The following is a 27278-nucleotide window of genomic DNA, read 5'->3' as shown; positions in this document are numbered from 1 at the left end:
CACTGCAACAGGCTTCAAGCCTCATGTTGAAAGGCAGGTTGGCTGGGACCTGGAGCAAGTTGGGCTAGTAAGAGGTGTCCCTGCCCAGGGCAGGGGGTTGGAACTGGAAGGTCTGTAAGGTCCTTTCCAACCCAAACCATTCTACAGTTCTGTGACTCAGATGCATTCAGCTCTGGGCCCTCCCTGCAGGAAGGACACTGAGGGGCTGGAGCCTGCCCAGAGCAGGGCAGCCAAGCTGGAGAAGGGCCTGGAGCCCCTGGGCTAGAGGAGGGCTGAGGGAGCTGGGGGTGTTCAGGCTGGAGCAGAGGAGGCTGAGGGAGACCTCCTTGCTCTCTGCAGCTCCCTGAAGGGAGGTTGGAGTGAGGAGGGGACAGCCTCTGCTCCTTGGTGGCAAGGCACAGGAGCAGAAGCAATGGCTCCAAGCTGCCCCAGGGGAGGCTCAGGCTGGAGCTCAGGAAATGTTTCTGCCCTGGAAGGGATCTCAGCCATTGGCAGAGGCTGCCCAGGGCAGTGCTGGAGTCCCCATCTCTGGGGGTGTTCCAGCAGCTGTGGCCCTGGGGCTTAGGGACATGGTTTGGTGCTGAGCCTGCAGTGCTGGGTGGAAGGCTGGACTGGCTGAGCTGGGAGCTCTCTTCCAACCAGATCCATTGTGGGATTCTGCTTCAGTAATTTTTTGGTGACTACTTAGTGCATGTTCAGTGCCTCTGTAACCCAAGGACCTGCACTGGGCTGCAGGCACATGAGCAGCCCACTGACAGCAACAAAAGTTACTGTGCAGAGAAATCAGGAATGCTCTTGAAGCATCCTGATGTCCCAGGCAGGCAGTTTATTCTCCTGTCACTCTGGAAGTGTGACCTAGCTGGTTCTGACCACAGCTGAGGGTTTCAAGGAAGGATTTTCTTTTCCATGTTTGCAAGGAAGACATTTAATACCAGGAAGAGATTAGTCCCTGCTGCCAGGGCATCAGCCAATTTAGGCATCACCTGTGAATAAAACTTCAGTGTGTGGCTAAACATTTGGAAGTACCTGGTAAGAAAACCTCTGAGGTGTGCTGAAGGAGGAGAATTCCTGTAGGTGTGCCTGGGGTTGTGGTCTGTATGCTCCAGATTGCTGCAGGGTGTTCTTAGCTTACTTTATCTTGTCTTTAAATGCTGAAAATCTGGAGCAGACCTTCACAGGGCTGTTGTTTTCTCTCCCCTCAAAAGAGTTCAGCCTGCTCAAACTTAGAACTTTAACCAAGGGAGAAGATTGCAGGATGCTCCTGCTGGGAAAGATCATGGAATCACAGAGCTGTCAGGGTTGGAAGGGACCTCAAGGCTCAGCCAGTCCCAACCCCCCTGCCATGGCCAGGGACACCTCACACCACAGCAGGTTGCTCACAGCCACATCCAGCCTGGCTGCAAACACCTCCAGGCAGGAGGCTTCCACCACCTCCCTGGGCAACCTGTGCCAGGCTCTCACCACCCTCATGGGCAACAACTTCTTCCTCACAGCCAATCTCATTCTCCCCATTTATAGTTTGTTCCATCCCCCCCAGTCCTATCCCTCCCTGACACCCTCAAAAGTCCCTCCCCAGCTTTCTTGCAGCCCCCTGCAGATCCTGGAAGGCCACTATGAGGTCTCCTGGGAGCCTTCTCCTCTCCAGCCTGCACAACCCCAACTCTCTCAGGCTGTCTGCAGAATAGAATAGAATAGAATAGAATAGAATAGAATAGAATAGAATAGAATAGAATAGAATAGAATAGAATAGAATAGACCAGGTTGGAAGAGACCTTCAAGATCATTGAGTCCAACTCATCAACCAATCCAACACCACCTAATCAACTAACCCATGGCACCAAGCACCCCATCAAGTCTCCTCCTGAACACCTCCAGGGATGGGGACTCCAACACCTCCCCAGGCAGCACATCCCAATGGGCAATCACTCTCTCTGTGTAAAACTTCTTCCTCACCTCCAACCTAAACCTCCCCTGGCACAGCTTGAGACTGTGTCCTCTTGTTCTGCTGCTGCTTGCCTGGGAGAAGAGACCAACCCCCACCTGGCTACAACCTCCCTTCAGGTAGCTGTAGAGAGCAAGAAGGTCTCCCCTGAGCCTCCTCTTCTCCAGGCTAAGCAACCCCAGCTCCCTCAGCCTCTCCTCACAGGGCTGTGCTCCAGACCCCTCCCCAGCTTTCTTGCCCTTCTCTGAACACCTTCCAGCAGCTCAACCTCCTTCCTAAACTGAGGAGCCCAGAACTGGACACAGGACTCAAGGTGTGGCCTAACCAGTGCAGTGTACAGGGGCACAATGACCTCCCTGCTCCTGCTGGCCACACTCTTCCTGATGCAGGCCAGGATGCCATTGGCCCTCCTGGCTACCTGGGCACACTGCAGGCTCATGTTCAGCCTACCATCAACCAGTAGATAATGGTCTTACTTCTCCTAAAAGGATTTTTTTCAGTCAAGATGTTGAGGGTTTCAGCCTCACAGACAAAGAAATCCTTTTTAGCATATTTCCATAGTATTCTGTTTCACAGCAGGGAAATGAAGTGGTGGATTTATAAAGTGTTCCCTGCTCAGCCCTTAATCCTTTCCAGTATCAGGTGACAGAAGGAGAGGAAAGGGCCTGGAGTTGTGGCAGGGGAGGGTGAGGTTGGAGATGAGGCAAAATGTCTTTGCTGCAAGAGTGGTCAGGGGTTGGCAGAGGCTGCCCAGGGAGGAGGTGGAGTCCCCAGCCCTGGAGGTACTCCAGAAATGTGTGGCCATGGCACTTGGGGCCAGGGTTTGGTGGCCATGGTGGGGTTGGGTTGACAGCTGGAGCTGATCTTACAGAGCTTCCCCAACTAAAACCATCCTCTGATTTTAGGATTCTGAGGAAAGGAATGTCAGATCGAAATCTTTATGGAGAGGAACAGTGTCACAGGCGCTGTGGGGTGATGGATGTCTTCTCATGAGCTCTTTCACAGAGGGTGCCAGCAGGACAGTGAAAAACAACCCCAAAGCCACCAAAGCCATGTGCTGTCTTGCATTAAAAATGTTTTCCTCTGCAGAGACTCGGAGAAAAATCACTGCCAGCTGGTCAGGAGGTGTCTGGAAGTGGAGGAAGCTATGGGAGCGGTACGGCTGCTGACTGGTGAAACCAAGCAGTGGAAATGGGGTGCTGTGAGGGAGCCGCAGCGCTGTGCTTGGCATTAATTAGAGCTGCTGGATGGCCACCTGATGGCAGCAGAGCCTGAGCAATTAGGGGTGGGTTTGTCCCTGCAGGAGCAAGGTACGGCCTGAGATTTCCAACTGCTTCTTCAGGTTCTGCAAAATACAGAATCACAGAGCTGTCAGGGCTGGAAGGGAGCTCAAGGCTCAGCCAGCTCCAACCCCCTGCCATGGGCAGGGACACCTCACACCACAGCAGGTTGCTCACAGCCACATCCAGCCTGGCTGCAAACACCTCCAGGCAGGAGGCTTCCACCACCTCCCTGGGCAACCTGTGCCAGGCTCTCACAACCCTCCTGGGCAACAACTTCTTCCTCACATCCAATCTCAATCTCCCCATTTCTAGTTTTGCTCCATCCCCCCCAGTCCTATCCCTCCCTGACACCCTCAAAAGTCCCTTCCCAGCTTTCTTGTAGTCCCCTTCAGATACTAGAAGGCTACAGGAAGGTCTCCTGGGATCCTTCTCCTCTCCAGCCTGCACAACCCCAACTCTCTCAGGCTGTCTCCATAATGGTCTTATTTCTGCAGGAGCCCAGGACTGGACACAGGACTCAAGGTGTGGCCTAACCAGTGCAGTGTACAGGGGCAGAATGACCTCCCTGCTCCTGCTGGCCACACTCTTCCTGATGCAGGCCAGGATGCCATTGGCCTTCTTGGCCCCCTGGGCACACTGCAGGCTCATGTTCAGCCTACCATCAACCAGCACCCCCAGGTCCCTCTCTGTTTGGCAGCTCTCAGCCACTCTGCCCCCAGCCTGTAGCACTGCCTGGGGTTGCTGTGGCCAATGTGCAGCACCTGGCACTTGGATGTGTTCAATCTCCTGCCCTTGGCCTCTGCCTATCTGTCCAGCCTGTCCAGGTCCCTCTGCAGAGCCTCTCTGCCCTCCAGCAGATCAACTCCTGCCCCCAGCTTGCTGTCATCTGCAAGCCTACTGATGATGGACTCAGTCCCCTTTGTCCAGATCATCAATAAAGATATTAAACAGGACTGGGTCCAGAACTGCTCCCTGGGGACACCACTAGTGCTTGGCCACCGACTGGGTGTGACACCATTCACCACCCCACCCTGGGCCTGGCCAAAGTGGGGGTTGGGCTCTTCTTAGTCTCAGGTGATAGAATGAAAGGACATGGCCTGGAGTTGTGCCAGGGGAGGCTTAGGTTGGAGATGAGGACAAATTTGTTCGCTGCAAGAGCGGTCAGGGCTTGGCAGAGGCTGCCCAGGGAGGTGGTGGAGTCCCCATGCCTGGAGGTGTTCCAGAGAGCTGTGGCCATGGCACTTGGGGCCAGGGTTTGGTGGCCATGGTGGGTTGGGTTGCTGGCTGGACTGGGTGATCTTAGAGAGTTTTCCCAGCTGGGACCATTCTGTGATTCTGTGATGCTATGAAGCCAAGGCTGTTGCTTAGTTTTTCCTAATCCTTATCTTTATACTTTTGGCCACAGGGGGAGGAAAAATAACCAACCCTGCATTATGGGAACTCCTTTTGGGGCAAGTCAGCAAATGAAAGTCTAGAATGCCTCAGGTTTTTAAGAGGAGGACTGAAAAACCTGCTGGTTGTAACACAGTGCCTTGAAGTGAGGAGGCAGGAGCTTTAGCTGAGGCTGGGAGAGATGGGTAAGGGCTCCCTTTGTGTTTTAACAAGGAATCTTCATTCTGCTCCCATTATGGCAACTACCTGCTTTGCCTCAACTCCCAGACAGCTATTTATTTTATCCTTCATATGGCAGATTCTCAGAGCTTGGAGTTGGTGCAGGGCAGTAACCAAACCACAAAACTCAATGAGTTAATTATTCTCTTTCCAATCAGTTTGGGATTATTCCTTTTCCCTTCTTCTCAACCCTATAAATGCAGGCTGCCCACATGAGATGGTCTCCTGCTATAGGCACAGCCCCCATTCTGCACTGAGTGTTCCAGACCCTGCACTGAGTGTTCCAGACCCTGCACTGCAAGTTCAGCTGTAATCAAGTGAGACAGCCCAGGAAAACCTCTCTCCAAGTCTCTTTCAATCCATGCAAATACTTAGATTAAGATTCTCTGCTGGAGCACAACATTGTGCCGACCTGAAAGGCAACCAGGCAGAGTTTAGGTCAGGAGCTCTCTGCAATGGCTTAGATGAACAGGGGCATAGGCTGGATGACCTCCAAACTCCTGTTCCCTGTGACTGTGAGGGGTGTCTTGAGGGCTGCCCTGTCCTCTTGGAGCTGCTCTTGTGAAAAGCCAACACAGCCTACAGTATCATAGTATCAGTCAGGGTTGGAAGGGACCCCAAGGGTCATCCAGTTCCAACCCCCCTGCCATGGGCAGGGACACCCCACACTACATCAGGCTGCCCAGAGCCTCATCCAGCCTGGCCTTAAACACCTCCAGGGACAGGGCCCAAACCACCTCCCTGGACAACCCATTCCAGGGCTTCACCACTCTCATGGGGAAGAACTTCCTCCTCCCCTCCAGCCTCAATCTCCCCACCTCCAGCTTCATTCCATTCCCCCTAGTCCTATCACTGCCTGAGATCCTGAGCAGTCCCTCCCCAGCCTTCTTGGAGCCCCCTTCAGATCCTGGAAGGCCACAATGAGGTCACCTGGGAGCCTTTTCTTCTCCAGACTGAACAGCCCCAACTCCTTCAGTCTGTCCTCACAGGAGAGGTGCTCCAGCCCTCTGCTCATCCTCCTGGCCCTTCTCTGGACACCTTCCAGCCCCTCCAGATCCCTCTTGTCATAGGGGCTCCAGAACTGGAGGCAGGACTCCAGGTGGGGTCTCCCCAGAGCTGAGCAGAGGGGGAGAATCACCTCCCTTGCCCTGCTGGCCACACTTCTCCTGCTGCAGCCCAGGAGCTGATTGGCTTTCTGGGCTGCAAGTGCACACTGAGAGCTCCTGGTGAGCTTCTCCTCCCCCAGCACCCCCAAGGCTCTCTCCTCAGGGCTGCTTTCCAGCCAGTCCCTGCCCAGCCTGCATTTGTGCCTGGGATTGCCTCCACCCAGCTGCAGGACCCTGCCCTTGCTCTTGTTGAACCTCCTGAGGTTGGCTTGTGCCCAGCTCTGCAGCCTGTCCAGGTCCCTCTGGATGGATCCCTTCCCTCCAGCTGTCTGCTGCACCACACAGCTTGGTGTCAGCAGCAAACCTGCTGAGGGTGCACTCAGTGCCACTGTCCATGGCACCCACAGGGATGTTGAACAAGCCTGGTGCCAGGAGTGATCCCTGAGGGATTCTGCTTGTCCCTGGCCTCCCCTGGGCCATGGAGCCATGGACAGCCACTCTTTGGTGCAGCCATCAAGCCAGTTCTGTATCCATCCAGTGGTCACCCATCACACCCATGTGTCACCAGCCTGGAGACCAGTGATAACAAGCAGTTCCGAGGGATTCCATCAGGCTCTGTGGAGGGCTGAGTTCTGCACAAACCAAAGCTCTTCTCTCCTAGCCCCTCCCTGGATGGCTCTAATGTGGCTGGAAGATTGCTGAAGACCACAGTTTCTAGCTGGAGGATGGTGTGAGTCAGCAATACGTGGCATTTTGGGTATCCTGAAGGGAACTCGCTCTGTGGCTCCTTTGGTGCATCCAGATTGCTGCACTGAATGCACTTGAGTGAGGCAGTGCAATTGCAAGCAAGAAGGCCTAAAGCACTGTGGATTGCCTTCCTCCAGCCTGATTCAGCTGCTCTGTCATGACTCCCTGAGGTGCTCAAAGCCAGCAGTGCCTCACGTGGCAGGCAGCAGTGCTTAATTACAGCAGCACTGCTCAGGCAAATAAAGCCTGCGGCAGGTCAGCTTCAGTGCTGCTGCTGAGCAGCTTAAGGCATTCCCTCCCTGCAGTCCGCCCTGGTGGTCTGCTGCTGTAACAGGGACAGAACACCCCACCTCCCACCCTCCCCAGTCCTCTGCCTCTGCCTGTGTTAAGTTAGAATATTAGAATAAACCTTTATTAGAATAAACCAAACCAGGTTGGAAGAGACCTTCAAGATCATCGTGTCCAACCCATCAACCAATCCAACACCACCTAAACAACTAACCCATGGCACCAAGCACCCCAGCAAGTCTCCTTCTGAACACCTTCAATGACGGCGACTCCACCACCTCCCTGGGCAGCACATCCCAATGGGCAATCACTCTCTCTGTGTAGAACTTCCTCCTGACCTCCAGCCTGAACCTCCCCTGGTGCAGCCTGAGACTGTGTCCTCTTGTACTGGGTGCCTGGGAGAAGAGACCATCATCCACCTGTCTACAACCTCCCTTCAGGTAGTTGTAGAGAGTGATAAGGTCACCCCTGAGCCTCCTCTTCTGCAGGCTGAGCAACCCCAGCTTCCTCAGCCTCTCCTCACAGGGCTGTGTTCCAAACCCCTGACCAACTTTGTTGCTCTTCTCTGGACTCGTTCCAGCAAGTCAACCTCCTTCCTAAACTGAGGAGCCCAGAAGTGGACACAGGACTCGAGGTGTGGCCTAACCAGTGCAGTATAAGTTTGGGGAGGCTTGTGAGTGAGTATGATCTCTAGACTGCAGACCCCAAAAGCAAAGAAATAAATACTCTACTAACTCCACTAGCAAGGCCCTGGTGGAATTTGTTGCCACAGTTTGAGGGCTGATAGGTCAAAATCCCTGGGGTGTGAGCATGTCTGGCTCGAAGGCTGTAAAAAAGCCACTCTGTATCATAGAGTCAGAGGGGAAATGCAAGTTTAGGAGATGTGATTGACTCTCAGCATTCATCAGGAGAAAGGAACAGGCTTGTTGAGGGGCCAAAGTCCTGTTGGAGGCATCTGGAAATGCCACATGCATGGAATCTGTGCAAAACCAGATGAGAAACTGACCTTCTCTGCCTGCAAAAAGGCCCTAGGCCAACAAGTTACTTCAGCTGGGAAGTGAATGTGAGTTCTTTCTTAAGGTATTAGTGTGCCCAGTCTCCCACTGCAAACAAAATGCTGACACATGCCTGGTTCCTGCAAGTAAATCATCTGATAGAAAAAGGTGAGTAGGGGAGCCAGGGGCTTTGGGGACAGCTGGAGCAGGAGTGGTCAGGAGAAGGATTAGCAGAAGAGAAGCAGCTGCAGGATAGGATCTGCCCACATGCAGTGCTGCTGGAGTGCAGCAGCAGACTCTGCATGTCTGTAATTCAGAATTTCTTGGGAACCCAAATTTAACTCTTCTGATTCTCTCCAGGAGAACTAGTTATGACCCCAGACTTGGCTGGTTCTCCTGTCACGGGTTTCCTAGTTGCAAAAAGGCTTTTCTACCCAAGTCTATCAAGGAAGAAGTGCTCTGGGTTATCTTTAGATACGCATAAGCCACAACTCTGAAAGCATGGAGAGGTACCTTGAGTCCTGTGTCCAGTTCTGGGCCCCTCAGTTTAAGAAGGACATTGAGAGACTTGAAGGTGTCCAGAGAAGGGCAACAAGGCTGGGGAGGGGTCTGGAGCACAGCCCTGTGAGGAGAGGCTGAGGGAGCTGGGGTTGCTTAGCCTGGAGAAGAGGAGGCTCAGGGGAGACCTCATTGCTCTCTACAACTACCTGAAAGGAGGTTGTAGCCAGGAAAGGGTTGCTCTCTTCTCTCTAGCAACCAGCAGCAGAACAAGAGGACACAGTCTCAAGCTGTGCCAGGGGAAGTTTAGGCTGGAGGTGAGGAGAAAGTTCTTCACTGAGTCATTCATCATTGGGATGTGCTGCCCAGGGAGGTGGTGGAGTCCCCATCCTTGGAGGTGTTCAAGAGGGGATTGGATGTGGCACTTGGTGCCATGGTTTAGTCATGAGGTCTGTGGTGACAGGTTACACTCGATGATCTTTGAGGTCTCTTCCAACCTTTGTGATACTGTGAAGTAGAACAGGGCAGATGGGAGCATTAGCACCATAGGTAGAGCCTAGCTAGAGCCTTTGACAGTAAGGGGAATTCTGCCATTGCTATTTAATTGCAATCACATGTATCAGATGTAAGAAGCCAGTAGAAGCTGTGGGAGCTTTTGTATGGGGAGAAGCATCCAGAAGCAGAGCCCAAGCGCCTGCTCGCACGGCCTCCTGGCGCCGCTGCTGAGCGCTCTGCTGCAGCAGCAGCAACCAGACGCTGCTGGGCACTGCCCCTTGCCAGGACTCCATTCCACGCTGAAACCTCTTTACCCTCAGCATGGTTTAGGAAGGACTGAATGATGTGAGGAATGTGGTGGGAGTCTCTGGTCGTTTATGCTGGAAAGGACCTTTGAGATCGTGGAGTCCCCATCGCTGCCAAGGCTGCTGCTAAACCGTGTCCCTCAGCACCACATCCACATCCCCCTTAATCACCTGCAGGGATAATGATTCAACCACCGCCCGGGGCAGCACATTCCAGTCCTTGAGAACCATTTCAGGGAAGAAACGTTTTCTTATGTCCAACCTAAACCTCCCCCGGTGCAATCTGAGGCTGTTTCATCTTATCCTGCACTTCAGAGAAGGAACCAACCGCAAACTGCTTCTGACTTCCTGTCAGGCACCTGGAGAGAGCCAGAAGGTCTCCCCTTCTCCAGGGCCAACAGACCCAGGCCCCTCAGCTGCTTCTTGGAGGACTTGTGCTCTGCAGCCTTGCTGTCCTTCTCTGGACCCGCTCCAGCCCCCCAGGGACCTTCGTGGAGTGCGAAACCCTAAGCCTAGCCCTCCCAGACGGAGCCCAGTGCTGAAGACGTAGCCTCATCAGTGCCGAGGACAGGGCGACAACCACCTCTCTAGACCTGCCGGCTCAACCTACGCCAGAGGTCAGGCGAGGCTCTCGCAAACCCTTCCAGCCCTGGCGGCAGAGGCAGCGCAGCACCCAGCCCCGGGCCGCCGCCAACCTTCCGCAGCCACTGCCCTGCTCAACAGGCGCCGCTGCTCGGCCAGCTGCATCCCGGCCCCACAGGGGGCGCCCCAGAGCCGGCCCGCCCGCAGCTGCGCCGGGGCTGGGTGCGCATGCGCAGGGCGGGCCGGCGGCCGCCGCCGTCTCCCTGGTGCCGTCGCGGCCGCAGGTCCCGGATGTAGCGGCGGACGCGTGGGGCCGGCGGTGGCTCGCCGCTGTGGGGTGCGGGAGGGGGCCGCTGGGGATGGGTGCGTAGGGAGAAAGGAAGCGAGCGAGGGTAAGGGCCGGCCGGAGCCTCTCGTCTGCCAGCTCCCGCCGCCCCGGTCGCCTGCCCCGGCCCGCCGGGAGGGCCCCTGCCTCCCCTGCTCGCCGTCGCGCCAGGATTGCTCCGCCCTCCGCTCGCAGCACCGGCGCCCGCGCCCTGCCTCCCCACCGGCCCCATCGAGCTCCCCCTCCGGCGCCGGCGGGCTGCGCGCCCTCTCCAGCCGCCGCGGGGCCCGGGCCCGCGGGGCGCCGCCGGGATGAGCAGCTCGCGGAACAACCGGGTGATGGTGGAGGGAGTCGGGGCCCGGGTGGTCCGAGGCCCGGACTGGAAGTGGGGGAAGCAGGATGGCGGCGAGGGCCATGTGGGCACCGTCCGTAGCTTCGAGAGCCCCGAGGAAGTGGTCGTGGTGTGGGACAACGGCACGGCCGCCAACTACCGCTGCTCCGGGGCCTACGACCTCCGCATCCTCGACAGTGCACCCACCGGTGAGCGGCGGCCGGGACCCTGCGGCGGGAGGGAGGGACCTTGCGGCGGGCGCGGCGGCTGGGGCCCGGCCCTGGCCCCGCGGGCGAGTCGCTCCCCACCTTCCCCTGGGGCTGCGCCTTTCCCTCGGGGGCTGTTTTGGGGGGGTAAGGCAGCTGCCCTGCCCCCTCCCTTCGCGCGGCCGCCCGGGGGGGTGCGCGCCCCTGTGCCCGTGCGGGCGGTGCGTGTATGGTGCGGGGCCGTGGGGCAGACAAAGCAAAAGCCATCTGCCGTGGAGAGCCGGCGGTGGGTGTGCGGGGGGCAGGGAGGGAGCCGAGGGGATGGCAGCTCAAGGGTTTGGTTTGGTTTTACCCCATCCCCGCCCTTGAATTTGCGTTTCGGGGCTGTTCTGTAAGATGGTGCCTGTCGCCGAGCCGAGCCCAGGGGCGCCTGCAGGGAAGGGCAGCACCGCTGCGCTGAAGATTACAGCAAGTGCTTGAAACAGTGTTTTTCGGTCTGTGTCTTGGCTTTTATCTGCACTGCCAGACCGGCTCTACAGCGGTGAAGGTACTTGGTACCAAAAAAAGCATTCCTTCCTTCTTTTAATCACTTCGCTGCTTGATATTTGATGCTTTAAATCCAGTCCCGTTTGGACAATGGCTTTAAGTCTGCACTGGCATTATGCGGCAGCCTTAGCGTTGCAAACGCTGCAGGGGAAGGTTCGTTTCGGCACCTGTTTTTACGGGGAAAGCTCTTAAAGATAGCGTTTGGTTGCCTCAGAAATACAGTGAGGTGGTTTGGGGCCGAGGAGGGTTGCCTCCATAGGAAGATGATCGGGCTGATTTGTTGGGAGTGCTGAGAGGTAACGTGGCTTTCATTTAGAATACGTGATGGAGAGGAGAGACCATCTTTGAGCCAGCTACGTGCAGTGCTAGGAAAATCACAGCAGCAGGGTGAAGCTAACAGACTTCTGAAGAGACAGCGGCATGGAATTCCTTCTTGTTACCCAAATGTTGCTAAGAGAAAAAGCCAACCCACCGCAGCTGCATCCTTCACCTTTGGGATGGGTTTCATTGTCCCGTGTCTGGGGATCTGCCTCTCCCCTGGCTTTTGGATGTTAGGAAGAAGTTCTACACAGAGGGAGTGATTGCCCATTGGAATGTGCTGGCCGGGGAGGTGGTGGAGTCACCATCCCTGGAGGTGCTCAGGAGGAGACTTGCTGGGGTGCTTGGTGCCATGGGTTAGTTGCTCAGGTGGTGTTGGATTGGTTGATGGGTTGGACGCGATGATCTTGAAGGTCTCTTCCAACCTGCTTTGGTTTATTCTATTCTAAATAAAGTTTATTCTATTCTAAAGGACTCTGTGATTCTAGAACAGCCCTGGTGAACAGCCCCAACCCTAGAAGCTTAGCTCTGCACCAACTGGCTGGGGTTTTGTTGCTTTGGAGGCTGGGTGCTATTAAAATGGGCTGAAAGTCTTTTTGAGATGGACCTTGGAGCAGGAAGTTGAGAGCAGTCTTTCAGGTTGGGGATCCTGGTCTCGCAGCTGTTTATGCTCTGAAACTTCACCGGCATTTGATGTCCTGTAGAAACCAGTGGGACTGCTTCTGCTTAGAGCTGAGGTGTGTGCTTAAGTGTGTGCTTGAATGCTCATCATTCCAGCTCTGCCTGAGTCCTTGTCAGCTGAGGGAATCCTGGGGACTGCATCTGGAAGCCTGCTCTTAAACTGTGCTCAAATCCCCACTTCTTGTTTGGATTGGGGTTGGGTTTTTTTTGGCTTCTTTTTAGTCCTTCTGATTTTCAGTTGTGTTTATACTCTCATTTTGGAACTTCGATTTCTGCTTCAGGCAGGGCTGTGTATGTTGCTGGGGGAAAAACCCTCACAAAGGTTGCTGTTTCCAGGCTTTACAAAGGGGCATTTCTCTTCTCCTGAGGTTTTGAGCCCACATGTGTGTCATGCTCGTGGAGCTGCTCAGGGCTGTGTTTTGCTATGGGGAGTTCTGTTTGAGGTCATGGCTCCTTGTAAAGCAGCAGCACCAAAAGGGCAGAGTTACTGGCATTAGGATGCTGCTGTTTGGCCTGCAGTCCTGCCTTTGCTACTGATCCAGTTTTGTGTTCCTGAGCAAATCACTTCCCTTCCAAAGTTTTCCACCTCCTTGTACTTAGTTTTCTGCTTGGCAGTGACCAGCTGTGGCTTAGAACAGGGGACTCTGACTTGGGTGATAGTTTGGTACTATCTCCAGGGGTATTCAGGTCATTTGGCTGTCAGGAGTCAAAGGAAGAGTGGGATTAGGTGATGGAAACTTCTGCTGGTAGTATTAATGATGCTGTTGAGCAAGGGAATGCTGTAAGAGATGAGGGTTTGGGTTGATGATGCTTTCAGCATTGAATCATGGCTCTTGCAGTGTACAATGAAAAGCCCATCTGTTTTGCAGATGAGCAGGCACAAGATGACTGGGTGTTTGTAGTGAGAATATACATAGAAATGCAGCTGCAGGAAGCACAATTACTTTAGCTATTGCTGGGAGTTCTTTTCTGAGCTCTTCAGAGCCAGGCTTGCTGGTAAGTCCCTAGCAGTGGCGCTTGCAGCCGGAGCTGCTGCTCTGGGCAGTTAGAGGCTTGTAGGGCTGCAGCAGGAGCCCACAGCCTGGCAGAGGCACTGTTTGAGGCTCATTCTGTTGAATAAAACCCAGAACCTGCCCTCAGCTGGGTACCTCTAGGTGCTTAGCTAGCCATACACCTTTGATGCCAGGACCATGCTTCCCAGACTGGATGATGTGCTGTTCTCTTACTGGTAGGCTCTCAACAGCCTTGCCAGGCCCTGGTAGCTTTTAATGACACTGCCACAGCCTGAGTATTCACATTTCAAACCAGTCTGCTTTAAAGTCAGACCTCCTGGATGATTTACATGAGAGGCCTGGGGCTGTTTGGTCTGGAGAAGGCTGAGAGGGGATCTTACTAATGCCTGTAAATATCTGAGGGGTGGGTGTCAAGAGGACAAGGAGCAAAGATATAAGCTGGAACCCAGGAGGTTTCACCTCAGCATGAGGAGAAAATTCTTTGCTGTGAGGTTGCTGGAGCCCTGGGGCAGGCTGCCCAGAGAGGTTGTGGAGTCTCCTTCTCTGGAGACCCCTCTGGATGTGTTCCTGTGTGCCCTGCTGTAGGTGACCCTGCTCTGGCTGGGGGCTGGCCTGGATGAGCTTTGGAGGTCCCCAAATATTCTGTGGTCTCTTGTAAGCTGCTTGCTGCAGAGGCAGTCACTTGGGTGAGAAGTGGTTTATGGTAGAAGCTGTTTGATTTCTCAGAGTGGTCTACCATGCTGGCTGTGTTTGCTGTGGGTGAGCACACTGACCCTGGGCAGCTTGCCTTTAAGCAGGACAGAGCACTAGAGAGGCAGCAGGGATCTGGGACTTGGAAAAGAAGTGACTTTTCAGTTCGAAGTTGAGTTAGGTCCTGTGTAGTGAGCTCCACATGGAATGCATGGAGGCATGCAGTGCATCAGCAGCGTGATGTGGCTGCAGGCACATCCTGGTCCTTCTGTAAATCAGCCTTTTGCCAGGATCTAAGTGTCCTGAGAGTCCTCTCTTTCCTGTAGTGCTGTGGAACAGGAACAGTTCTGGCAGATGCTGAACAGAAGCTGGAAGCACACTCACAGGACGCTCAGTGCAGGCACTTCGGTTTTGTGGTCTTTCTGGGGAGGATTTGCTTGCTGCGTGGCTTAGACCAAAACTCCTTTGTCATCCATTTCCTCCTCTCTGTGGTTGGTTCAAAGTAACAATGTTATTTTCCTGCTTAAAATATTTACCCAGTGGCCTTTGAATGCGGGGAGGTGGTTGAGGGGCTGGGGTCAGGAAGTGGAATCTTGCCGTGGGGTTGTCCTGCAGCTGGAGCGAGAAGAGCTCTGTGTGCTGGCTGCTGCCAGTACAGGAAGTGCAGATGCTGTCTGGGGAGGAGCTGAATGCTTTCTGCACTTGTGTTGATAGCTTTCTGTAACCTGAAGGGCTGCATCAGTCACCACAGAATCACAGAGTGGCCTGGGTTGGAAGGGACCTCCAAAGCTCACCCAAGTCCAACCCTCTCTGCACTCAGCAGGGACATCCTCCACTAGATCAGCTTGCCCAGAGCCTTGAATAGCTCCAGCTGCCTCCCTGGGCAGCCTGTTGCAGTGTTCCAGCAGCCTCCTGGTGCAGAACTTGTTCCTCACATCCAATCTCAATCTGCTCTGCTCTGGTTTGAAGCCATTGCCCCTGCTCCTGTCCCTGCAGGCCTCCTCAAACAGCCTCTCTCCATCCTCCCTGTAGCCCCTTCAGGTACTGGAAGGTTGCTATTAGGTCTCCCTGGAGGCTTCTCTCTGCTGGAGCATTTTAAAGGGTAGACCACCTCAGCTGATTCATCCTCTCCATTTGTTTATCTCTTCTTGTATTTAGCACATTGAATGCAATCTGAGGCAGATTTTCTTTGTCAAGGTTTTTGTGCTGGCTGCTCAGAAGTGCAAAACTCGGAGAGCTTTGTGAGCAGCGGTACTCGGGAAGCCTGCTGCTTTGGCTTTGATAAACATGTCCTTTGTTCTTCCTGCCCTTCCCCCCTGTGTCTCCTACACAATAATCCTCTCCCTCCTCATGTATCTTGTGCTACCCTCACCAGAGAGGAGCTGTGCTTTGGCAAGTCTGGCAGCTCTTGTACAGAGCAATTGCCCCCTAGGCTGCTGCCAAACAGGGTATTTAATAGCTGGGTTATGTTTGTAGGGCCACTGGTTTATGTTCTCACACAATTATCTCTAAGATTCTCTGGTTTCAGTATGCCTGGAGCCTGTCTGTGGTGTAAAAGTGACCTGGAGTGAAAGAATGGGAGCAGCAAAACCTTGCTCTTGCTTTTTGAATTGGTGTGTGGAGGGATCGGTTTGCTGAGCAGGGCATGGTAGCTCTCCTCTGCTATTGCCACTCTGATGTGAAAGGAGTTCAGAGGAGAGTAGCAAGGCTGTTGGAAACCAGATTTTGCTGGTTCTGACAAGTAATTGAGATCACTTCTGCTGTGCTGAACAGTGAGTGGTGCAGATACCTCCTGTGCTCCTCCTGGGGTGCATTCAGAGGAGTGTGGCCAGCAGGTCAAAGGAGGTTCTCCTCCCCCTTCCTTCTGCCCTGGGGAGGTCACATCTGGGGTGTTGTGTCCAGTTGTGGGCTCCCAAGTTCAAGAGGTGTAAGGAACTGTTGGAGAGAGTCCAGCAAGGTCCATGAAGATGCTGGGGGGACTGGAGCATCTCTGTGGAAGCTGGGGCTGTTTAGTCTGGAGAAGAGCAGCCTGAGAGGGGATCCTCAGTGCTCAGCAAGAGCTAAAGGGTGGGGGGCAGGAAGATGGGACTGAGCTCCTGTGACAAGACAAGGGGCAGTGGGCACAAACTTGAGCACAGGAGGTTTCACTGAAGGAAAAAAATCTTTCCTGTAAGGCTGCCTGAGCCCTGGAGCAGGCTGCTCAGAGAGGTTGTGGAGTCTCCTCAGGAGAGATTCCAAACTCACCTGGACATCTGATCCTGACTGGGCCTGCTTTAGCAGGGGGGTTGGGCTGGCTGATCTGCAGAGGTCCCTTCCAACCCTCACCTTTGTGTGTCTGTGTGGATTCTACTGTTAACAAATTCCTGCATTGGGCAGCTGTAAATTGCCACCTAATTAGCTGCAGGATAGAAGAGATTTCCCCCCCCCAAGAAATCCCTAGAGCAGGGTGAGCAGCCCTGCTTCTGCTTCCTTTAGCTGTGAGAGAATAAACCTTTATTTAGAATAAACCAAAGCAGGTTGGAAGAGACCTTCAAGGTCATTGTGTCCAACCCTTCAACCAGTCCAACCCACCTGAACAACTAACCCATGGCACCAAGCACCCCAGCAAGTCTCCTCCTGAACACCTCCAGTGATGGTGACTCCACCACCTCCTTGGGCAGCCCATCCCAATGGGCAATCACTCTCTCTGTGTAGAACTTCTTCCTAAAAGAAGCAAGCAAGGCTTTTAAAAACTTGTAGGCAAAGGCTCTAACCCTGCTGGATGAGAGTGAGGTGACAGAGGAGTGGTGAGCTGGGTAATCCAGGGAGGATCTGGGAATAGTGCAAATAGCTGTGGCAGGGGCATGAAGGTAGGAAGTGACTAGGAAATACAACTAATAAAGGCAGCAATGAGCAGGGGAGGTTGGGAGTGCTGGCTGGTTGTGGTGTGCAGAGGTTGGAGGGACACCAGGAAGTGGCTGCTGTTCAGAAGTCATTAGGCTTGGTCAAAGCAGCCTCATTACCTGCTCTGCTTGGCTGGGGGTTTTTCAGTGCAGGGGAGAGGCTGATACAGAAGTGGTGCTGTTTTGAAACAGCCTGCTCCTAGGGAATTTAGAAGGATATTGAGGTTTAGCTTCTGCCTTCTCTCATTTCAGAGGTGACATGGTGCACAGCTGGCCAGCTGCAGGGCTGCTGTGTGAATTGTGGGGTTTGATGGCATGTTTAATGCATTGCAGTGGTTTCACTGAGGTGTTCTTCCCATGCATACACTCTCTGCATGGCATTTCCCTGTCCCAAACAGCCCTTCAGAGAGCAGGAGTGATTTGTGTGACAGATAGAGGTAGCATTTGGGGCAGGATTTCAGTTTGGATCTGGAGCTTACACCTGGCCCAGTCTCCTGCTTGCTCCTGTGCAGTGCACTTGGGTTCACACCACACAAACTGCTTTGCTCTGTGGTGAAAGTGAGTTGAAAGGTAAGATCTCAGTGCTGAGTCCCTGAGCAAAGCTTGTCTTCAGCATTACCTCCTTCCCTCCCCAGCATCAGTTTCTCAGTACTGACTTTTGGCAGGGAGATGGTGATGGAGACCCCAGTGACACAGCCTGTGCAGGGCCACAGTAGAGCAGACAATCACCCTGCAGCCTGTGGAGCATCCCCTGCTGGAGCTGGTGGATGAGCCTGGAAGGAAGCTGCAGCCCATGAATGAGCAGTGTGTTCCTGGAGGACTCCAGCACATGGAGGGGAGCCAGGCTAGGGCAGGGGGAAAATGTGAGGAGCTGTTAGGAACTGCCATAGCCACTTGTTTCCCATCTTCATTGGTGCTTCTTCACTGAAGGGATGGTCAAGCACTGCAGCAGGCTGCTCAGGCTGAGTCACCATCCCTGGAGGGCTTTTGAGGACATTAGACATGGTGCTTGGGGACATGCTTTAGTGGTGTCTGCCACTTGGCAGTGTCAATGATTAGGCTCCACTGTCCTAAAGGTCTTCTCCAACCAAAATTCCTCTGTGGTTCTGTCTCCCCTGGGAAGAAAAAGGGGGATGGAGGAGTTGGGAGTAACAGTCTCACAGTATCAGCAAGGTTGGAAATGACCTCGAGGATCATCAAGTCCAACCTGGCACCACAGACCTCATGACTAGACCATGGCACCAAGTGCCACATCCAATCCCCTCTTGAACACCTCCAGGGATGGGGACTCCACCACCTCCCTGGGCAGCACATCCCAATGGCCAACAACTCTCTCAGGGAAGAACTTTCTCCTCACCTCCAGCCTAAACCTCCCCTGGCACAGCTTGAGACTGTGTCCTCTTGTTCTGGTGCTGGTTGTCTGGGAGAAGAGACCAACCCCCACCTGGCTACAACCTTCCTTCAGGGAGTTGCAGAGAGCAAGAAGGTCTCCCCTGAGCCTCCTCTTCTCCAGGCTAAGCAACCCCAGCTCCCTCAGCCTCTCCTCACAGGGCTGTGCTCCAGACCCCTCCCCAGCTTTCTTGCCCTTCTCTGGACACCTTCAAGTCTCTCAATGTCCTTCTTGAACTGAGGAGCCCAGAACTGGACACAGGACTCAAGGTGTGGCCTCAGCAGTGCTGAGCACAGGGCACAAGGACTTCCCTGCTCCTGCTGGCCACACTCTTCCTGCTGCAGGCCAGGATGCCCTTGGCCCTCCTGGCCCCCTGGGCACACTGCTGGCTCATGTTCAGGCAGCTGTCTGTCAGCACCCCCAGGTCCCTCTCTGTTTGGCAGCTCTCAGCCACTCTGCCCCCAGCCTGTAGCTCTGCCTGGGGTTGCTGTGGCCAAAGTGCAGCCCCTGGCACTTGGACTTGTTGAATGCCATCCTGTTGGCCTCTGCCCATCTGTGCAGTCAGTCGAGGTCCCTCTGCAGAGCCCTTCTGCCCTCTAACTGACCAACATCTGCTCCCAGCTTGGTGTCATCTGCAAACTTTAACATCAATGAAGATGTTAAAGAGCACAGGGCCCAGCACTGCTCCCTGGGGCACACCACTGGTGCCTGGCTGCCAGCTGGCTGTGGCACCATTCACCACCACTCTCTGGGCTCAGCCTCCAGCCAGTTCCTAACCCAGCTCAGAGAGCTGCTGTCCCAGCCAGGGGCTGACAGCTTGGCCAGGAGTTTGCTGTGGGGGATGGTGGCAAAGGCCTTGCTGAGGTCCAGGCAGACCACATCCACAGCCTGCCCCACATCCACCAGGCAGTCACCTGATCATAGAAGGAGATCAGGTTGGAGAGGCAGGACCTGCCCCTCTTAAATCCATGCTGGCTGGACCTGAGCCCTTGGCCATCCTTCAGGTGCAGTTATTGCCCCCAGGATAATCTGCTCCATCACTTTCCCTGGCACTGAGCTCAGGCTGCCAGGCCTGGAGTTTTCAGGTTCCTCCTTCCGACCTTTCCTATGCATGGGGACCACACTGGCCAGTTTCCAGTCAGCTGGGACCTCACCAGTGAGCCAGGACTGGAGGACAATGATGGAGAGTGGCTTATGAGGGAGTGAAGCTGCATCTGCAAAGGAGTGTGGGCAGAAGGTGTTCTCATTTTTGTCTTTCTCACTCTCCCCTTTTCCTTTCCAGTGGCTGTGAATTGCACTTCTCCCAAGCCATGCCTGTGCTGGCAGCTGGGAAGTGAGCTGCTTTTCCTCCTGACCTGCAAGCCTGTGCCTTTCATTGTCACTCCCTGTCTCGGTGCAGTAGCTCACATTCAGTTGTGTTCTGAAGATGAGTGAGAGGTCAGCTGTGGCATTTTGTGATCCAGCAGCAGCACCTCTTTCCAGCAGATGAAGTTCAGTGTCTCTCAGCTGGCTGGCACCAGAGGCTCACAAACCCACTTCTGCCTCCAGCTCTGAGTGCAGTGGTTAAACATCCTGTGACAGGATAACCTTCCTGCTGCCTCCCTGCAGCTCTCCTTTGCTGTGCCAGCAGTGCTGCACTGCCCCACAGAGAGCTGTGCTGCCAAACCAAGCCAGCTGAATGTTTTTCCTCCTGGCTGTTTCTGGCTGGCTGCCTTGCTTGGTCCAGCTTACAGCTCAGCCCTGCAGAAGCCTTTTGCTGGCACAGGGGACAGGATGGGGCAGCCTGGGTGGGTGAGGTGTGCACTGGAGTGGCTGTTGCTGCTGGTGTCAGGAGAGGGGAGAAGAAAGGCTCCAGCTGGCAGGGTGGTGCTGAGGGGGCTGTGAGATGGAGACATGAGACTGAAGCAGAGGCTCCAGCTGCAGACAAACACTGCTCTCTTTTAAGCCCCAGGCACTGCAGTCTGTAGAATGACTTTAGAGTCACATAGCTTTGTTTTCTTTTCCTGGTGCTTTCCTCAGGTAGTTTTTCAGAGTTTTTGCCCAGCAGCCTTTGCCTCATTGGCTGCAAGTTCCAGTTTGCTGTGAGGTGACCCAGTTCTGTATCCTGTGCCTCCTGGTGATAGCTCTTTTTTTCCCCTTCTGCTTGGACAAACTGAAGAATCCTGCAGCACTCAACATCCAGAAGAAATGTGGTCCTTGGCAGACAGTCTTGCCTGAGGGTCAGCAGCCATTTAAAGCAAGAACCCAGAGATGTGGAAATTCTGTTGCTGTGTGAAAGGCAAATTTAGCATTTGGTTAAAAATCCTCCAGCAAATACCACCCCTGAAAGCCAGGCACCAGAGGATCACAGAATGGGCTGGCTTGGAAGGGAGCTCCAAAGCTCAGCCAGTCCAACCCCCTGCACTCAGCAGGGACATTCTCCACTGGATCAGGTTGCCCAGAGCCCTGTCCAGCCTCACCTTGAATTTCTCCAGGGCTGGGACCTCAACCACCTCCCTGGGCAACCTGTTCCAGTGTTCCACCACCCTTATCACAGTACAGTGTCACAGTATCACCAAGGGTGGAAGAGACCTCGAGGATCATTGAGTCCAACCTGGCACCACAGACCTCATGACTAAACCATGGCACCAAGTGCCACATCCAATCCCCTCTTGAACACCTCCAGGGATGGGGACTCCACCACCTCCCTGGGCAGCACATCCCAATGGCTAACAACTCTCTCAGGGAAGAACTTCCTCCTCACCTCCAGCCTAAACCTCCTCTGGTGCAGCCTGAGACTGTGTCCTCTTGTTCTGGTGCTGGTTGCCTGGGAGAAGAGCCCAACCCCCACCTGGCTGCAACCTCCCTTCAGGGAGTTGGAGAGAGCAAGAAGGTCTCCCCTGAGCCTCCTCTTCTCCAGGCTAAGCAACCCCAGCTCCCTCAGCCTCTCCTCACAGGGCTGTGCTCCAGACCCCTCCCCAGCTTTCTTGCCCTTCTCTGGACACCTTCAAGTCTCTCAATGTCCTTCTGAAACTGAGGAGCCCAGAACTGGACACAGGACTCAAGGTGTGGCCTCAGCAGTGCTGAGCACAGGGCACAATGTCTTCCCTGCTCCTGCTGGCCACACTATTCTTAATGCAGGCCAGGATGCCCTTGGCCTTCTTGGCCCCCTGGGCACACTGCTGGCTCATGTTTAGGCAGCTGTCAATCAGCACCCCCAGCTCCCTCTCTGTTTGGCAGCTCTCAGCCACTCTGCCCCCAGCCTGTAGCTCTGCCTGGGGTTGCTGTGGCCAAAGTGCAGCCCCTGGCACTTGGACTTGTTGAATGCCATCCTGTTGGCCTCTGCCCATCTGTCCAGCCTGGCAAGGTCCCTCTGCAGAGCCCTTCTGTCCTCTAACTGACCAACATCTGCTCCCAGCTTGCTGTCATCTGCAAACAGTATCACAGTATAACTAAGGTTGGAAGAGACCAACCTTATGGTCCAAAAGTTGTTCCTAACATTCAACCTAAATCTGTTGTTCTCTCATTTCAAAGCATTGTCCCTGGTCCTGTCCCTGCAGGCCTTTGCAAACCGTCCCTCTGCATCCTTCCTGTAGCCCTTTTCAGGTACTGCAGGCTGCTATTAGGTCTCCCCCATGTCTGGTTTGACTTGTCTAAGGAAGGCAACAAAGCATCAACAGGTATCTGAATCCTTGTAATGCCCCAGCCCTTGAGGACTCCCAAGGAGCAGTACACCAGTGCAATACAATTCATGGCTGTTACTCTAGCTGCTGCTGTCCTGTGGAGTGTCATCAGGTTGCACCAGGGGAGGTTTAGGTTGACTATTAGAAGCTTCCTCACTTAAAGTGTTCTCAAACACTGGACCAGGCTGCCCAGGGAGGTTGCTGAATTCCCATCCCTGGAGGTGTTTGAAAGGGGCAGAGCTGTGGTGCATGAGGCCCCAGCCTTGGCAGAGTCAGAGAATGGTTGCACTTGTTGTGGTTGGGAAGGACCTTTAAGATCCTCAGTTGTGTGCTCAGCAGGTCCCAGCCATCACAATCTCAGTGTGCATAACCAGGGAGTCAGCTTTCTCCTTCTTAACCCTCCATGCTGGCAACAAGGCCACTTGAGGGGTTGTGCAGGGGGAAAAGATCTGGAGGAGATTTCCAAATGTTCCTGTGCAGAAAGCCAGCAGGGTTTAGTTGTTCTCAGGCAGCAAACACCTGTTAAATGTGGGGAAGGTACTTAAAGAATGGGTTTGGTATCCCAGGTGTCTTGTCTGCTAGTAGGAGCTGGCAGTTAATGGCAGGGGTTATAGGACTTCCCTGTGCTAAATGTTTGCCACTTCAGCCCAGGCTTCGTGGGGAAGGTGTGGATGGTGCCCTGCTGCTGCACCACTCTGGGAGGTACAGTGAGCAATTAGTGTGGCATCAGGGAGGTACAGTGAGCATTTAGTGTGGCATCAGCAGCTTCAGGGCTTTTGTGGTCACTGAAGGCTCTCTCCCCTGCCCTTGAAGAGCTGTTCAGGTCTCTGCAGTGCTCACTGCAGTTTGTCCTCCAAATGTGTTGCCTTTTGTGGCTTTAAGTGAGTATTTATGCTGTTTACTCCAGTGGTCATGCATCAGGACAATTTAATCAAGAGTCTTCCAAACTGCACTTACACTTGAGGCTGGGGTGAGAAGCTTTCTTGTTAGGAGAAGTGAACATGAGCTGGTTCTGCTGGCATTCAGAGGGACCCTGGCAAGCTGGAGGAATCTCTTATCCCTCCCTATGCACCTGAAGAGGAGTGAGCCCTGCAGCAGCAGAAGCTGGGGACAGCTGCTTGGAGAGCAGCCTTGCAGGCAAGGATCGTGGGTGCCAGTGGGCAGGCAGGTGACCAGGAGCCAGCAGCTGGGTGCATTGGGAGTGCTGTCAGCAGCTGAGGGAGGTGCTCTGTCCTCTCTACTCTCTCCTGGTGAGACCACACTTGGAGTACTGGTCCAGGTCTGGGCTGCCCAGTGTGAGAGGGACAGGGACATACAGAATGTGCCAAGAGAAGGGCTGCAGGTGCGTTTGAGGGATCTTAAGGCATCTGGTGTGAGGAGGGGCTGAGGGATCTGGTGCTGTTTAGCCTGGAGAAGGCTCAGGGGGAGCTCAAGAGTGTGTTTACCTGGTAGAGATTGTAGAGAGGATGGATCCAGGATGAGGTAATGGGCACAAGCTGAAATACAGGAGCTGCCACTTAAGAGTGGGAAGGAACAATTTTGCTCTAGGGATGACTGAACACTGTAGCAGGCTGCATTCTTGGATGTGCTTAGAGCCTGGCTGGATGTGGGCCTGGGCAGCTGGCCCCAGTTTACCCTGCTTTGAGCAGTGGTGGTTGGAGTAGACCATCTCCAGAGGCCACTTCCACCCTCAGCTGTTGTGTGATTCTGTGAGCTGATCACACTCTGGCATTTCCTGCAGGTTTGCTTCCCAGCTGTTGAGTTTGCTTCCCTGCAGGAGGCTCAGGTGTGGGGCACAAGAGGCTGACAGGTTTAGAGTGAAGCTGGCAATGCTTTCCAAAAGCATCCTTCTGGAGGCACAAACCCCACTCTTGCCCTCCCTGGTTTTGTGGCTGGCTGGTTTGGTTTCCTTAAGGGTGAGTGGCTAGCGATGTTTTTGTGTTGCTGCAAGCTCTTGGTGCTGTTTTATGCTGCAGACTGAGTGCCAGTGCTGCTCCCTTCCCTTGTTCATCTCCTTACAAACAGCAGCAGAGTTGGGTTTTTCATAAGCTTGTGACTGTGGAGTGTATTTGGAATGCAGGGGTGGAAGCTGTAACTGATCACTTTCACTCTGCTGCAGCTTGGCAAAGCTGGGGGGGGGGAAGGGGTCTTTGGAGCACTCTGGTTTTGTGCAAGCCTGGGTAGAGCACATCTGGGACATGGCTTTCAAAAACCCCAAGGTATAAAGCAGCAAACTCCTTCCAAAGAGGCAACAGCTTTTCATGAGGCCAATGGCAACTATCCAGGAGGGCTTAGTTTTCCCCCTCTGTTCAAAAGGCCAGAGAGAAGCACTTCCCTCCTCTGCTGTGCACGGTGTGTAAGGCACACCAGTGATCTCCAAGCAGCTGTGCACAGGTGAGCACAGCAGCCTTGGTGTAAGGTGCCCTTCACCCAGAGAGAGGATTCCAGGTCCCCTGGGTCTCTTGCTGTACTGGCATTTCTGACCCTTTAACCGGGAGTTGAAGGGCTTCTCATTTCTTTCCTTGATTTGTGTGGATGGATATAGTCATGCACAGCTTCCCTGGCTGCTGAGCTGAGAAAAGAGAGAACATTGCAGGAGCAGAGCAGCGATGGGAGATAGGAGGCAGAGTCCATCCTCTCGTGAGACCCCACCTGTTGTACTATGAGCTCTGGAGCTCCCAGCACTAGGAACACAGGGAACTGTTAGAGCAGATCCAGGGGGGACCGTGGAGAGGGTCAGAGGGCCAGAGCACCTCTCCCATGATGAGAGGCTGAGAGAGTTGTGGCTGTTAAACCTGGGGAAGAGAAGGCACCAGGGAGAGCTTCCAGCACCTGAAGGGACTCCAGGAGAGCTGGGGAGGGACATCTGTCAGAGGCATGGAGTGGCAGGATGAGGAGGTGATGGCTTCAAGCTGGAAGAAGCTGGGCTTAGGCTGGCCATTAGGAAGCAATTCGTCCCTGGGAGGGTGATGAGGCATGGGAACAGGTTGTCCAGAGACGTTGTGGAGGCTCCAAGGCTGGAAGTGCTGAGAGCCAGGCTGGCTGGGGCTCTGAGCCAGTTGTTCTGGCAGGAGGTGTCCCTGCCCCTTGAAGGTGCCGCGGTCCTGCGGTTGGCTCCCCTCGCTCACACAGCCTGCCAGGGTATCTCCAGCAGCCCTTCTCCGTCCTTCACTTGGCGGGCTGTGGCTCCCCCGCGGGGGCGTGCCTCGGCGGGCTGCGCGGGGGGCGTGCCTCGGCGGGCTGCGCGGGGGGCGTGCCTCGGCGGGCTGCGCGGGGGGCGTGCCGCGGCGGGCTGCGCGGGGGGCGTGCCTCGGCGGGCTGCGCGGGGGGCGTGCCTCGGCGGGCTGCGCGGGGGGCGTGCCTCGGCGGGCTGCGCGGGGGGCGTGCCTCGGCGGGCTGCGCGGGGGGCGTGCCTCGGCGGGCTGCGCGGGGGGCGTGCCTCGGCGGGCTGCGCGGGGGGCGTGCCTCGGCGGGCTGCGCGGGGGGCGTGCCTCGGCGGGCTGCGCGGGGGGCGTGCCTCGGCGGGCGGTGCGGGGGGCGTGCCTCGGCGGGCTGCGCGGGGGGCGTGCCTCGGCGGGCTGCGCGGGGGGCGTGCCTCGGCGGGGGGCGTGCCGCGCGGGCGGCGGGGGCGTGGCCGCCGTGTCAGCCTTGCTCTTGCCCGCAGGCATCAAGCACGACGGCACCATGTGCGATACCTGCCGGCAGCAGCCCATCATCGGCATCCGCTGGAAGTGCGCCGAGTGCACCAACTACGACCTCTGCACCGTCTGCTACCACGGCGACAAGCACCACCTGCGGCACCGCTTCTACAGGATCACCACCCCGGGCAGCGAGAGGTAAAGCCTGCTGCTGGCTGGCTGGGCTGTTGTGGGGCTTTGCCTTTCCCCCTCCTGCAGCTGAACAGGGGCAGTGAAACGTGGTTAGCTTGCAGAGTTGGTCACTAAAGCTGGGCTTAGGTAGGATGACGATGTGAGCTGTGGCTCCAGCTGCTGGCTCTGCCTCTTTGTGAGGGAGGGTAGCTAGGGCCTGTCTTTGGAACACCTGGGAATGACCAAAAGGGAGGAGCAGAGAAAAAAGTTAGCATTTGATCAGATCCTTTTAACCTCACTGCAGTCTTCCTGGAGAAGAGGAGGCTCAGGGGAGGCCTCATTGCTCTCTACAGCTACCTGAAGGGAGGTTGTAGCCAGGTGGGGGTTGGTCTCTTCTCTCAGGCAACCAGCACCAGAACAAGAGGACACAGTCTCAAGCTGTGCCAGGGGAGGTTTAGGCTGGAGTTGAGGAGAAAGTTCTTCAGTGAGAGAGTTATTGGCCATTGGGATGTGCTGCCCAGGGAGGTGGTGGAGTCCCCATCCCTGGAGGTGTTCCAGAGGGGATTGGATGTGGCACTTGGTGCCATGGTTTAGTCATGAGGTCTGTGGTGCCAGGTTGGACTTGATGATCTTTGAGGTCTCTTCCAACCTTGGTGATTCTGTGACACTGTGATAGCAGCTGTAAGACAGAGGCAGCAGTCTTCACAGTGTATGATCCGTCACACAGTGCTTTGTAATGAAGTCCTGAGTGGGAAAGCTCAAATAGGCTCAAAACTGGTGCAGACAGATTGAGAGGAAGAGCTCTTTTTGTGGGCTGTGAAAAGCAGAACATTCTGCAGACAAAACCTTTGTCTTGAACTGCTTAAACTGCTCAGACAGAGCAGTAAAGGAAGCTGGGAGGGGTTGTTCTGCCCTTGGTTTGGGTTTGCTATTCCTTTCCTAAGCACCTGTTACTGTCTGCCAGCACAGAACTCTGAGCATTGGCATTCCCTGTGTTCCTCTGTCTTGAATGAAAGAAATTCTCTAAGTCCAAAGCCCTCTCTGTCCTGATTTATCACAGAATCACAGAACACATCCAGTGGGAAGAGAGCTCCAAGCTCAGCCAGTCCCACCCTCCACCCAGCACTGCAGGGTCAGCACCAAACCATGTCCCTAAGCACCAGCTGCTGGAACACCCCCAGGGATGGGGACTGCAGCACTGCCCTGGGCAGCCTCTGCCAATGGCTGAGATCCCTTCCAGGGCAGAAACATTTCCTGAGCTCCAGCCTGAGCCTCCCCTGGGGCAGCTTGGAGCCATTGTCTCTGCTCCTGTCCCTTGCCACCAAGGAGCAGAGGCTGCTCCCTCTCACTCCAACCTCCCTTCAGGGAGCTGTGGAAAGCAATGCGGTCTTCCCTCCAGCAGTTAAGTGAGAGCAGTGATCTTGGCCTGTCCCTAAGTGCTTGGAGAGCTATGGTAAAGTCTCTGCCTGACCATTGTGTGAAGGCTGTGTGCTGTGGTGTCACCTTTGGGCTAACTGCAGACTGTTCTTGCATTAAATCCCTGGAAGCTTTCCTGTTAGATGTGAGACTCAGT

General features: G+C 54.9%; 1 protein-coding gene across 3 annotated transcripts in view; it reads left to right on the top strand.

Annotated features, from left to right (window-relative positions):
• Positions 1-10159: 10159 nt before the first annotated feature.
• Positions 10160-27278, top strand: part of MIB1 (MIB E3 ubiquitin protein ligase 1) — a 109805-nt gene continuing 92686 nt past the window's right edge. For 2 of the 3 annotated variants that reach the window (XM_068165496.1, XM_068165495.1), the window contains exons 1-2: positions 10160-10717; positions 25561-25732. In XM_068165496.1, the coding sequence (XP_068021597.1) occupies positions 10489-10717; positions 25561-25732 (401 nt within the window). In that variant the 5' untranslated portion in view covers positions 10160-10488. The remainder of the gene's footprint in view (positions 10718-25560; positions 25733-27278) is intronic. The other variant, XM_068165494.1, reaches the window with a different exon arrangement.

This window comes from Melanerpes formicivorus, unplaced genomic scaffold, assembly GCF_026170545.1.
Source record: "Melanerpes formicivorus ecotype bairdi unplaced genomic scaffold, bMelFor1.0.p_v2 SCAF_89, whole genome shotgun sequence".
In the NCBI taxonomy this organism is placed as follows: Eukaryota; Metazoa; Chordata; class Aves; order Piciformes; family Picidae; genus Melanerpes; species Melanerpes formicivorus.
The sequence above is the reverse complement of the archived record's forward strand: the minus strand, read 5'-3'. Positions and strand labels throughout refer to the sequence as shown.